Genomic DNA, 15,175 nt, shown 5'->3' with positions numbered 1-15,175 from the left:
ACGGTTTTCGGTTTGTCACTCCCGGTAAGGCAACACCTATATAACTCCCTAAAGATAGCCCGAATGGCATCGGAAATCGCGTTCTCCTACACAATAATCAATTATGAGTATCAAAACAAGTAGCAAATATTAACACGTAAAGGGAAATAGAGATTATGAATCGTAGATTATAAATATGAAAAGTGTATAGATGAGATACAACCAAGCCTAGTACATAGGAAGAGTACAAGCTAATTAGCAAGTAAAAAGGGGAGAGTCCGCCCTTGGAACTAGCTAACCGGACTCAAGGCCGTCTCCTAGGTCGTGGAGGTGGAACTCTCGAGCTTGGTGAACGAACGATGGAGCGGAACTTTGATGGAATGCCGGGACAACCGAACAAGCTCTCGAGGTGGAAGAGTTTTGCTACAAAAACTGAATCTAAACTAGAATAACAATAATCAAAGAAGTACAATTTGCTCTCAAGAGGTGTATCTGAAATGTATCAAAAGCTTCCTATTTATACACATCAAGCTAGGGCAAAATTGTAACTTCACAAGGTGCAAGTATGGAGGAGCATGATTTGGTGTAGAATTCCCATGATACGCCCCGCGTAGGGTGTGGAACGCCTCGCGTGTTTGCCCATTCCGTCAGAAATCTCCTGCATGTGGACCAATCCCAGATCTTATTGTCTCAAACACGCCCCGCGTAGACTGGGATGCGCCTCGCGTGTTTGAGTTTCTGAGATTTTATCGCTTGAATTGGACCTTTTACGCCATGCGTATCTGAAGTACGCCCCACGTGAATGAGTCTCTGAGCTTTTTATCTTGAAGAACTGCCTTACACGCCCCGCGTGTAAGGTGGTACACCCCGCGTATGGACAGTTGACTCAGGGATACTATGCAGTCTGACTTTCAGGATTAGGCTAATCATTTCTGACATATGTTCCACGCCTCGCGTATATATGGTGGTGTACGCCTTGCGTACGCTGAGTAGATTCCACGTGGTGTCTGCGGATAAGGCAATTATTTCTGACTCCATGTTTCACGTCCTGCGTATAGAAGGATACGCCCTGCGTATTGGCATGAATGTTTGCTCCATGCTCGCACCTGAAATACAATTCTCGAGAGCCGAGTTAACTTGACGTTTTATTTCCTAAATTTAATCAAAAATACAAATAATTAACTAACAATGCGGATTTTATTCTTACTACGTTATTTTATTAAAACGCTCTATTTTTATAATTAAACTTATTTATTTCTTTTAAAATTAAACCGTAAATCACGCTAAAAGATAGGAACGAAACGCCCCTATAAATGATGCACATGTGAAGTGTAGAGGACAATATTTATGACCAAGAAGAAAGTTTGATAAATTATTTTTCAAATTGACCTAACTTGTTAATGTTAGATGTAAAATTGTTCTTGGCTGTCAATATTGAGGGGTATAATTGCATCATTTTAGACGTTAAGGTAAAATTGCTCCTAGCTATAAATGTTATGGGTATTTTTGCACCTTATTCTATTGAAAAATCAAAATGTATTACATAAATTAATAAAATAATCTATATAATAAAAAAAATAAAATCTATAACACAACAAAAGCTTGTTCTTCCGGTAATTATGTTGTGGAAATATAAATAATATTAAAGAAGAAACATATTTTTTTTTGGAAATAAAGAGGATAATTTTGTCAAACAAATAACTACAAACAATTGTTCATGAAAAGATCCAAATATAGGAGCTTTTCGTGAAAAGGTCCAAAACGTTACAGTTTCTAGAAAAAATGTTAAACGTTGCGGTCATATAAACCTAAACCAAACGCTATATTTTCTGCGGTTTAGAGTGAAATACTAAATGCTCCTCCGAAAAGTTGAAACAAACACCCCCCTAAGTCTCTCTTGAACGTTCCATTTATGTGCGATTCAAGCTTCATTTAACACAAACTAAATTCTCATTGTTTTAACATGTTGATTGATATTTAGATTGTCAACCCCGATAATTTCGTAACTATTTTATTTTAGAAGAACAATGATAATTTGACACTTTACGCCCGATAACTAGAGATTTGCATAACTGACTTGTCAATTAAGGACTTAATGTGTTAAAAATAATAATTTATCAAAAGCTTAGTATATCCATTTAAAAAGATCAAGAATTTAATACCTATAAAAAAAAGATCAAGAATTTAATGTGTTTAAAAGTAATTGATCAAGGACATAATGTATCCATTACAAAATTAAAAGTTTAATCAATAAAAAAAATTATCTCTTTGGAAAATAAGGATTTGAATGTTAAAAAACACATGGATACAAAATAAAAATTCAATGTTTGGAAAGAAAAAACAAAGTAGAAATTCTTGGAAACTAAAACGATTTTTATTTTGGAAATAATATTTCTAAAACGACCTATACGATAGAACGAAAAGGAGTAATACATATCCCTTAGTTTTTCTTGTAATTGTCTTCCATCCATATATATATCATTGCTTTAATAGAGTAATCATTTGTTTTAGTAAAGGTTGGGGAACAACGAAGTTAATGACGGACATCTCAGCTAGGTTGGAATAGAGTAATCTTTTAAAACATACATAATAATAATTTAATGCAAATTAAATAAACACATTTAATAATAATAATAACCACTGTGCATTGCACATGTTTACAGCTAGTTTAAATAAATTGAAATGTATATCACTTTAAACAAGTCTAACGGGCTAATTAATCACTGTAAGCAAAGTCAGAAAGGCTAATATGTCCCTTTAAACAAATCTAGATGGTCAATGTTTATTTTAAGCAAGTTGAGGGGACTACCGAAATAGTTTATAAGCCTAGAGGTAAGCTTTTGAGACACGTTTAATGGGCTCTTGATATTACGGTCATGTTTTGTAAAAAAAAGAATCGGGATCAAATTAGAGGTTTAACTGGTCAAACCTCTAATAGTGGTGTTTGGTGAAGAGAGTTTTGCAAGAGTTTATTGGATTTAAAAAGCTAATTTTGGAAAGGTAGGTTTTAGGAGATTTTTCAATTTACTTATTGTTTCATCTCTTTTGAATGACATTTAATTACTACATTTTAACCAAAAATAAAATATAGTTATAAAATATAAATATCTTTATTTATCATTTTACATAAATAAATATTAACATTAGCTAATCAAAAAAACAATTAGCTAACCAAAAAAGTAATTGGCTAACAGCTACTTTCTATTTGCCAAACAATATCTAAGCCTTTATATAATTATCTTAGAGCTAGTGATAGATAAACAATTGTGTCTGTAAAATTTACAATAAATGAAAAATAAGTAGGTACTTAATAAAATTTTATATTCTCAACTAATTATTATATTAACCAAAAGATTTAAGATATTATATTATAATTAATAAAAGTTTCAATTTATTAAAGTAAATTTAGAATTTAATTAAAAAAATTGGAAAATTATTAATTTAAGGCTTAATGCATCATTTGCTTCCCGAACTTGTCCAAAAAATTTGATTAGATCCATGAACTTTCAAAGTGTCATAACAGCCCTTCAACTTGCATAAAATATTCAGTTAGCCCCCTGAACTTGCATAAAATGTAATCAATTTATTACTCGGTCTCCAAAAAAGTAAGTTAAATGCGAAAGATGTATTCCACGTATTTTAGAATATTATTATATAATTGAAAAATAGATTAAAAATGAAGTTATTGCTTGCTCAACTATACAACTTGTCTTCTATAATCTAAGAGTCGTATATCCCGATATCAGACGATTTACTTTTTTTAAGACTCGTGCAATACATCTTTCGCATTTAACTTACTTTTTTTTGCAACTCAGTGATCAATTGATTACATTTCGTGCAAGTTCAGAGGGCTAACAGAATATTTTATGCAAGTTGAATGGACTATCTGGACACATTGAAAATTCAGAAGATCAATCAAGTTTTTTAGACAAGTTTCAAAAGGCAAATGATATATTAAGCCTTAATTTAAAAATCATTAACTTCTCATTAGCTAGTGATATATCAATAATTGAGTTTAAACTATAAAATTTAGAATACATATACATAAATTGTGACCCTTTGGGTCATCCTATACAATTGGAACTTCAATAAAATTTTGCATTCACATCTAATTTTTATATTAACCAAATATTTAAGATATCTTATTATAATGAATGGCTCAATGTATTAAAGTAAAATCCATAACTATTATAATTTTTTTTTTAGCAAAATCATGAAATAAAAAAAAAGTGATGGTCCATTAATATGGGCTTGAATGACACCGGCCTGTTATCCTTCTAAGGCCGAGAGAGGGAGGTGGTTCGCTGCTCTATCAAGCCAGCTTCACGCGGTGCCCTCTACTTTAAGATCGTGAGATCTGAGCCTTTGCCCAAATCATAAGGATCAACTCCGAGCTTGAAATGGACGAGCCAGAGTTAAACCACAAGTCCAACCCATTGGGCCTCAGCCATGTTCCATCACAATAATACTTCCTACATGTAAAGTATAAAATTCAATTGTATTCATTCAATGTGGGATGTATTAAAGAAGTGAAGTGAAGTTCATAGTTTTGAGCGAACTACTTCTATTCTATTGGTAATACTAGAGTAAATATTCGTGCAATACACGGGCCTCGATCGAGATGTATTTTTCTAGTTATAAACTCCTAGATTTATAGATTTATCCATGTATAATTTAAAATAAATAATAGATTGATATATTATAAATTCTATTTTCTCGAGTCAATGTAGGTATGGTTTTTTTATTCTATTTGTAGTAAAAAAAGTAGATTCAAAAAAGTAGAATACTAATTAATACAAAAAAAAAAAATTAGATAGCGCCTAATAGATAAAAAAAAATAGAAATTTAGATTTAAGAGCAAAAAAAATAAGAAATTTGAACTTATAAGCTCAAAAAATTGAAATTTTGGATTTAGAGAGAACTTAACGGGACCTGTGCCAATTTTGCGATACTAATATAGCACCCGAGCGAAATCTCTTGGAAACAGGAGAGTCGGAATCACCACAAAAGCTTAAATTTTATGGAGACAGGGGGACCGAAACTACTCGTGGCCATGCTGATTCCAGCGGCCGGAAGGGCTCGGGCCCCCTATTTCCGCCCCTGGTAATGAATATATGTTAGTAAATATGAAAGTATAATAGCTTTCTAAAATTCATTTTTTTTATGAGACCATGATTTGTTTTATTCAGTAAAAAGTATTTGAACAAACAAAGTAAATTAAAAAAAAAAAGTACTTTAACAACTAATTTTGAATGTCCATATAACTATATTGTTTATAAATAACAATTCTTGGTCTCTATTTCTCTTTTTATGTAACATAAAAAGAACATATATACATCATCGTTGGTCCTATTGTTTTAATATTATTGCGTCATGACTAATTAGTAATATAATAATTGAATATACATATATACTTTCTTAATTTTATTTCTCAATTCTCAATTTTGTATTCCATTCAAATAGTTTAAAGCAACTTTTGAATTATTTATTTATTTTTACATTATGAATAATTAGTAATATAATAATTGAATACAAACATTAAATCGAATAAAAAAACTAAAATGGTTCTAAAAAAGTAAACAAATGAATAAAAAAAAACTAAAATAGTTATAATAAAATAAATACATGAAACGAATGATAAAGCCAAATAAAATCAACTATGCTTAATGATATCACTAGATGAGAAATAAAATTGGCAGTTAGAGATTTCCACCAACCTTTTTTTTCTTGCATGCGATGATATCAGCTATCTAAAATTGAAACAAGGAGAATTTAGAAATTGCACCAATAGTATGGTGGGCTTATGGAACAACTGCACTAATGGGTCAATTACATGAATATCATAATTAAGTATAAAATTATAACTAAATCATATCACCAAACTTAATTCTTAATACGTCATTATTCTCTATATATAAATCATAATTTAAAAATTCTAGACTCCAATTCATAAATCCTAAACCCTATAAAACATATTCTAGACTTTTAATTTATAAATTCCAATCCTTAAATTTATTAAAAGTACTGATTTTAACTAGTTTGTCATAATCCAAAATTATGACTTGACATAGTTGTAAATAGTTTCTAAAACATGAATTTCTGTGTAATTTTCCCTGCAATAATCAGGTTTGTCATAATTTTTGGGCCATAGTTAAGTCATAGCAAGCTTTTAATCTTTTAGCTCTTTCGTTCTTTGACCGGTCGGTTTTGAAAACAATGGATAAGGAACATTAAATATATATATTAACTTGAATGGAACTGATCCACTATCCTTTCGATGCCGAGAGAGAGGTGCGTAATTAAAATAAATAAAAAATGATGGTCCATTTTTTTTTTAGGTTTGAGCTTGAATTATTTTAAGCAAAATCAAAATCCAATTAAAAAACAATTAAGTCGAGTCAATAATTATTAAGTATTTTATTATCTTTATACTTTTATATTAAACTTAATATTATGTTTTTATATTCGCAATTTATTATTGCGTATACATTTTCTTTAATTTATATTTTGATACTAAAAAATATTGTTATAATAATAATATAATTTTTTTATTGATATTATTAACATTTTAGTTTTCTATTTTTATTATATTTAAAGGTTAAATAAAACTAAAATTATTATTTTTCAGGATTATTTGATCCCGGTTCAATCCCAATTCAACCATGGTTGAACCTTAAACCTTTAATCTTCTAGCTCTTTTCGGTTCTTTGACTGGTCGGTTTTGAAAACCATGGGCAAGTCTCATTAAATATATATGAGCTTGAATGACACTGACCCGCTATCCTTTCACTGCTGAAAGGGAGGTGCGTGATTGAAATAATAAAAAAAAAGATGGTCTTTTTTTTTGGTAAGGCTCATTGACATATATAAAATTATTATTTTTCAGGATTATTTGATCGCGGTTCAACCCTAATTCAACCATGGTTGAACCTTAAACCTTTAATCTTCTAGCTCTTTCGGTTCTTTGATTGGTCGGTTTTGATAACCATGGGCAAGGCTCATTAAATATATATGAGCTTGAATGACACTTATCCGCTATCCTTTCACTGCCGAGAGGGAGGTGCGTGATTGAAATAATAAAAAAATGATGGTCCATTTTTTTGGGTAAGGCTCATTAGACATATATAGACTTCAGTGACACCAGCCAGTTATCCTTCCACTGCCAAGAAAGGGAGATGATCTCTTCTCTATGAAGCCATCTTCACACGGATAGGGAGATGATCGCTTCTCTATGAAGCTAGCCTCGCACAGTGTCCTCCAGTCTAAGAGTCGTGAGATCCAAGCCTTCGCCCAAATCACAAAGATGAACCTCCCAACTTAGAATGAACGGTCCAGATTTAAGCCACAATAAGGCTGGGAGAAGCCAGCCTCGCACGGTGTCCTCCACTCGAAGAGCCGTGAGATCCAAGCCTTCGTCCAAATCATAAAGATGAACCTCCCAGCTTAGAATGAACGGTCAAGATTTAAGCCACAGCAAGCCCCAACCCTTTGAGCCACAACCATGTTTCATCACAATAATACCTCCACTTGAATTACAAGCTTGAGTTACTAAACCCGGTGATAGGAATGTGGTTCAGTCCCAACATGTAATGTGTAATATGTTAGAACAAGTCAAGTTTTGGAGCAAACTGCTTCTATATATATGATTTTATTTTCACATCTTGATAAGTTATATATATTATGGAGCAAACCGCGTATCAGTATCAATTTAAATTCTATATATATAATAACACTAATGTAGACTTAATGTTTACAGGAAAAAGTGTCAATTTAAACGCCAATAACAGAACGTGACACCCCATTCAAATTACTCTTTTAAGTTCGGCCAATTATGCGTGAATAGAGAAATCAGAGCTTAACAAAATAATATGAATGACGTATCATGTTTCGTTATCGAGGTCTACATTGTCATCATTTTATAAATGTTAAACCTCCATTAGTGTTATTTTGTACGTGAAGTCTAAAATGATACTCCCCTAAGACTTTATGCATATTATGATAATGTATCTTATATATAAAAGCTTAATACATCAGTTGATCCTTGAATTTGTCCAAAAAGGTTGATTGAGCTTCTGAACTTATATAGTATCTCTCATTAGCCTCTTAAACCTACTTAAAGTGTAATGATTAAGTTTCTAAATTTATAATTTTTTTTTGTCATAAATGCGTAAAAAAATAGAAAATTAATTTGTTTTAAAGCTTTAGAATCGTCGTGCTATTTAAATTTTGACTTTTCTTACAAATTTAAACACATTGAAATATTTATCACTTTAAACAGGTTAAAGAGATTGACAGATGTTTAAAAGAGATTGACAGGTCACTCAAAGCGAAAATTATAAAAGAAAATTATAGAAGGTCAAAAGAAATTAAATTACTGTAGAAAAATAAAAATTCGTTTTTATTTGCGAAATAGAACAATTTTAGAAGAAAATTATAGTAGGTCAAAAAAAAAGAATTAAATTTTATTCGATTCGAAATTCGCTAAATAAATCTCTAACGATGACATTTTCAACATGGGTCCGAAAGAAATTACCAACTGTTCCGACACTAGCGACAGGGCCCAAGAAAATGAGAAGACGGCTGAACTGCGTGTCAAGGTGTGACACGACATTTCAGCATGAAGAAAACCTCCTAGAACTTTTGGCCATTTTGACACATCGTGTCGTCGGTAACTTCAGCTCCAAGCTGATTTTGGCCCTAGCTTGGTAATTTCGTTTTGGCCCCCATTTTTCACTGTTTTGCCCCAACAAAATTTAATGACTCTTATGCCCTTTATTTTTTATCTTTTACTATTTTATCCCTAGCTTGTTTTAAGTAAAAAAACCCGTGAGATTAGTGATGTAATTTCATTTTCTATTGAGAGAGGTATTTAAGCTCTTCTTTTTGTTTTTTTTTTTTGTAAGAGAAACAACTTTGGATGAATTATGAATTTTGATAACTTCCGTTGTTTAGAGTTTTCTTTTCTTAAAAGCTTAACTCCTTCAAACTAGGCTTAAAAAAACTTTCTTTACAAAAAAAATTATAGTATTTTTTTCTTTTCGGATATATATATATATATAAAAGAAAGGAATATGTCAATTTCAACATGCAAAAAATAACATGAAAATAAAATAAATAAGATAAAGAACAAATAACTATATTATATTGAGACCAAGAACTTTCATTTAATTGCTAAAAAAAATTAAAATAATAATAATAATAATAATAATAAATTTATTCGAAATAATATAATAATAATAAAATCCAACTATATCCCAGCAAAGCTACCTAGAATCACAGTCACCCCAAAACTAGCACCCAAAACCACCCTCACAAAACCAGTAAAGCCCTCAGACCCGGAATTGGCCGATTGCGGCGGCGGTTGAGAAATTAAATCTGCCGGACTCGGGGCGGAAGACTCCACAGGCGGCAGAGAAGGAGAAGTGACTGGCGGAGATGAGGGAGACTGCGGAGGAGCATTAGGGGAAGAAGGTTTGGGTCTTATAGCCATAACAATAATGTGCAGTTTCTGGCCATTTTTGCAGTGATCAGACTCGCCGGAGATGAAGTAGAATGGGCCGGAATTATCAAACTTGAAGATTGAATCGCCATCAGTCAAGGATTGTTTAGGGTTTTTGGTGTTGCATGATTCAAAATCATCTTTGCTCACTATTAAAACTGAGTCTGCTCCTTTCTTATACTTGAAAACTGCATATAATAATTAAATTAATCAAACACCATTTAAAAAAAACAAAATCAGACAATTTTAATAATAACAATTACTACAGGAAATTAGCGATAAATCTCATTTCGTACGACAGCATAATTTATAATACAATTGTCCTTTTTTTTATGTAACATCCATCACTATCAACGATCTCAGATTGAACAGTAGTGACAAAGAAAGAGTACAGAAATTCTACTGTGTAGTGGGATAAGTAGTGATCCCTCCAGTTAATATTAAGCAAACATGATTGCTCCGGGTCTACAGTTCAATTTTTCACATAGAAATTCCATTACCACTTGGAATCCAAGTGGCATGATGTTGTAATTGCATCCAGAAACCCTCTTTTCTGACACGAACACAACTCAACACGTTTTATATATGAAATGAAAATTTGATAAATAGGAAAAGAGAAGAGAGACATACAAAGAGTATCATTGACTTGAAATCTGTGTCTGTGAGGCCAAACAGTATAATTCTCAGAAGGATTCAAAACCCACCCATCTTTACCTCCAACATAGAACTGGTAACACTGAGATACCTCAAGAAGGAACACCATAATCAAAATCAAAGATTCAATAAATCTCTGAAACCCCATAATGAATCAAAAAAATAAAATAAAAAATCTGGCAATGAGCTTGTGATTGTAATTGTAATTGTAGCTGTGAGTGTGAGAAGTAAAGGGATGGATGGTGAAAATATATATAGGAAGATTTGGTCAATGTTACCGTTGTAGAAAAGGCAAGAAAATATATGGAAACATGTAAAAAAATCAATAAATTAATATGAATTTAGGCGTTTCAGATCAAGAAAGGAAAGAGAAGGATTCTTGAATTGAATGGTTTAGCTTGTCCTTACATGCTAAGACAAACTATTACATGTGGCGACATGCAGGGGAGTTAACGGTTATCTCAGAGTTAAACCTACTCATGGGGTAAATTACATCCATAGCCACTGAACTTCAATTTTTTTTTTTTTGTCCATAAGTGTATCCACCGCCGATAGTAGTGGCTATTTACTTTCGCAGATGGTTTGCACTTCTATGGATGAGACTGCTGGCCACTGAAGTTCAATTCTTAACTGTATGGCCACTGAACTTTACACTTTTTTGACACTGGTGGCTACTCAAAACGACCACTGACGGTTTAAAAATAAAAGATTCGAAGAGTTAATGATATTTTAAGGAACTTTAATTCTTGAAAATTTTCATTTTGAAATCATTGCAGTATTGTTTGGTTAGGAGAGAGAAAGCACCAAAAAATGTGCTTTTGTAAAATAAAAAATTGGTTTCATGGTAAATGTCGTTCTGAACAACTTTAATTCATAAATATTTTAATTTTGAGGTGGTTAACAGTCATTCTGTTGACTTGGTTAAATTTGAGAGGTCACTAGTGTTAAAAAGTGTAAAGTTTAGTGACTATACCGTTAAAAATTGAAATTTAATAGCTAAAATGTTAAAATGTGTAAAGTTCAATAGCCATGGGTGTAATTTACCTCTATTCATGGCAGGGCCGCATGATGTTTGATCTAAAAACGTTGTCTTAATTCCAGTACAATCTAAAATATATGCAATAATCGTGTTCGTATCGTGTTATTTTGGGTTCGTGTTAAAAAGAGTAAATTCAAACCCAATTCAAAAAAATCCGTGTCATAGTCGTGTTAACCTATTTGGGTTAGTATCGATTTCGTGTCGTGTTTTCGGATTATATGTATTTTTTTTGTTATGCATATATATTAACGATGGCTTTTAAAAATATAAGAGGACGTAGTACTATTTTTAAATAGTTTATGTCATTTTTAGATTAATATGTTATGACTAACAATAGAAAAGTCCGTTAATATCATCTTAGAGGGTCATGTAATGTGTTCATAATAATTTAGGAGGTTCGAATCATATTTGCAAGTAATAATTATAATTTTCTTATATTTATTAATAAATTAAAATATAAAAACACGAGAAAATATAACAATAATTTTATTGTCATTTCGGGTTAGCATATCAACTCTAACCCAACCTAAAAATTTGCCTGTCAATTTCGTGTCTACCCAAAAATGACATATTACCTACTAAGCTAAAACCAAACACTAAAATTGTGTGTCGATTTTATGTCGTGTAATCGTATCATGTGTACTTTTACCACCTCTATATGAAATAGTGTAACTCTAATTCTAATATTTCCAAGAAAGATCAATTTTAACTTTACACTACCGAAAATTTGAAAGGACTGGTTTGACTGTTATTTAACTGTCATATTAGACCTACCTTATAAACAAGTTTGTCGATAAATTAAAGTAGTTTTGTAAAATTTTTGTTGGTTTTTTTAACTATATTAATAATACAATTATTTTTTAAATTTAACAAAAAAAAACAATTATGATTAACTTATATGTAGCAGATTTAGATTTTAGTAAATAATTTTTATAAATTTATTAATAATATAGTAAATGTCTTAGGCGTAATTGATATTTAGAAGGTTTGAAGTGACAGTTAAATACCAATCAAATAATTTTTTCTAATTTTTATTAGAGTATAACTAAAATTGATATTGTTTGGAAGCATTAAGGTTAAATTTGCACCATTCACATGTAAGGCTAAATTTGCACTTCTCTTAAAATATTAGAGTTAAATTTGCTCTTTATCCCAAACTAAAATTTGAAGTTTGTATATAAATTTATATTTATAATTTAATGATTAATATTAACAAAGTGGCCTACCCGATCCATGCTATCTTTTATAAATTTTGAGTACTAGGCAGGCTTTGACGTAGCGGGTCTAAGATTATTTTTTTCTTTTCCAAACCCGATCTATTAGACATGAGCCTAGACGGACCAAACGGTACCCAAAATCATGATCAATATATCTCGGGGTAAATTACACCATTACCACTGAATTTTGACATTAAAGACTAGGCCCTGTTTATTTTGTGAGTAAAAATATATTTTGTAAAATATTATTAATGGAAAATTTTGTATTGGAAAATAATGTAAAAGGAAAGAAGTGGTGGGTAAGAATGGTAAGGGATGGAGTAGGTTTATAAAGGTTTTGGAAAATATATATTTTAATTGGTAAAATATTTTCTAACTTTCTTTTGCATATTTTTTTATTTACTAATCTAAAATTATATTTTAACTTATTTTTCTAAACAAACAAACATTGAAAAATTAGGCAATTATATATTTTTTTTATAATTTCCAACGACTAAACAACACATAAGAGTATGAATTAAGGGTCAAAATTAATGACTCCTGAATATGGTAACTAGGTTATCTTAGCGCAAATCATCCTAAAGTTAACAAATTAGTTCAAATTTGGACTAATTTGTTAAGTATTAACCCATCAAAGCCCAATTAATCCTTAAATTTTAATTTTGAACTAAATTGATTATGTCTAGTAATTTTAGGAGTCATTTAAACCCCATATTATGATCATTCAATTTCAAAATCTGACATACTAGAAAGTTTGGTAATATAGCCGATCATCTTGACATAATGTGTCATGACAGATGTGCCCTCTTGCATCCTGCTACGATATAGCAATTTGGATATCTCGTAGCGTTTGCACCTAGTCTGTTTCCCAAACAGTTCCTTAAGGTGCATGATGATGGAATAGGCATCCATTTCCTCATGTTGCCTTTGTACTTCTGGTGTCATTGATGCAAGTATGATGCATCCCACATGATCATCATCAGCTTTGTGCTTCTGATAAGCATCAATTTCTTCGATGGGAGCATCATCAGCGGGGATAGGGGGTATCGATGTATCAAGTGCATACCATATCTTATCGAACTTCAAAACAATTTTGAGGTTACGAAACCAGTCAGTGAAGTTTGAACCGTTCAACTTGTTATCGGTAAGTATGTTTTGCAGATTGGTGTTAGTCATGATTTTAGGAGTGTTTTAATTTAAAACTTGAGATGTGAGAAAGAGTAAACGTATGTTATTCATTTGCTTTAAAGTATATCAATCTAAAATTATAGGCCTTTTGTTTATTTTAGATTGCTCCCACTATTTTGCCAAATTAATAGCCCTCCATATTAATTCGAAGAATTTCACAAATCCTTTAGTGAGCTAGGATCCTAACTCTTGATATTTCGCCTTGAGTTTGCTCAACAAGCTAGTCTCATTCGTTAGGTAGATTCATGTAATCAATCACATCTTTAATGTGATTCCTAGGTTATTGGGTTACTAACCACATTAGTAACTAATATGCTATTCACATTAATCCCAACCATATTGCCCATTAGTTTATGACAACATGAGTTTGCTCATCCAATTATCATAATCTAATTTAAGTATTACCACATATTCATGAAAAGTGATTTTCGATAATTCAAGTGTTACCGTAAGACCCTGAGCTTGAGTTTGCTCAATGATAGGGGTATTTTACCCCTATCTTTTAGCGTGATTTACGGTTTAATTTTAGAAGAAATAAATAAGTTTAATTGCAAAAATAGAGTGTTTTTAATAAAATAGAAAAATAAGAATAAAGTCTGTGCTTCTAGCTAATTTTCCTCGTTTTTTATTAGTTTAGGAAATAAAAACATAAAGCTAACTCGGCTCTCAAAGATTTGTATTTCAGGTACGAGAAAGGAGCAAAAATCCACTCCATACGCGGGGCGTATGCCACCCTACGCGGGACGTATGACACATGTCGGAAATAATTGGCCTAATCCTGAAAGTCAGACTGCATTGTCTCCCGGAGTCAACTCTCCATACGCGGGGCATATCATACCTTACGCGGGGCATACTTCAACTACGCACGGCGTAAAAGCTCCAATTCAAGCAATAAAACTTCAGAGACTCAAACACGCGGGGCGTACTTCAGCTACGCAGGGCGTGTTTGAGACAATTAGACATAGAATTGGTCCACATGCAGGAGATTTCTGACGGAATGGGCATATACGCGGGGCGTGTATCACCATACGCGGGGCGTATTATGGGATTTCTGCACTCAATGATGTTGCTCCATACTTGCACCTTGTGAAGTTACATTTGTGTCCCTAGCTTGATGTATAAATAAGAGTGACTAGGACTCATTTAGAGACCTTACCTTGTACATAGCTACATCTTATTTCTTTTGATAGAATAGATTCAGTTTATGTAATAAAACTCTCCCACCTCGAGAGCTTGTTCGGTTATTCCGGCATTCCATCAACGTTCCGCTCCATCATCCATCACCAAGCTCGAGGGTTCCACTTCCAAGTCCTAAGAGACGGTCTTGAGTCCGGTTAGCTTGTCCCGAGGGCCGATTCTTCCCTCTTTACTTGCTAATTAGCTTTGATCTCATCCTATGTACTAGGCTTGGTTGTATTCTATATTCTTACTCTCCATATTTATAATATATGATTTGCAATTTCCATTTCTGTATACGTGTTGATGTTTATTGCTTGCTTTGATACTCATAATTGACTATTGTGTAGGGGAACACGATTTCCGACGCCATTCGGGCTATCTTTAGGGATTCATATAGGTGTTGCCTTACCGGAAGTGACA

General features: G+C 32.0%; 1 protein-coding gene across 1 annotated transcript; it reads right to left on the bottom strand.

The window, feature by feature from the left end:
• Positions 1-9,124: 9,124 nt before the first annotated feature.
• LOC136230652 (early nodulin-like protein 4) lies at positions 9,125-10,359 on the bottom strand. Its single transcript, XM_066019788.1, has 2 exons — positions 10,109-10,359; positions 9,125-9,666 (listed from the first exon to the last, which is right to left on the bottom strand). The coding sequence occupies exons 1-2, from the start codon at positions 10,278-10,280 to the stop codon at positions 9,227-9,229; spliced, it is 612 nt and encodes a 203-aa protein (XP_065875860.1). The 5' UTR covers positions 10,281-10,359; the 3' UTR covers positions 9,125-9,226.
• Between the last annotated feature and the right edge of the window lie 4,816 nt (positions 10,360-15,175).

Source organism: Euphorbia lathyris, chromosome 5, assembly GCF_963576675.1.
Source record: "Euphorbia lathyris chromosome 5, ddEupLath1.1, whole genome shotgun sequence".
Classification (NCBI taxonomy): domain Eukaryota; kingdom Viridiplantae; phylum Streptophyta; class Magnoliopsida; order Malpighiales; family Euphorbiaceae; genus Euphorbia; species Euphorbia lathyris.
Note: the sequence above shows the minus strand (reverse complement) of the source record. Positions and strands in the feature narration are given on the sequence as shown.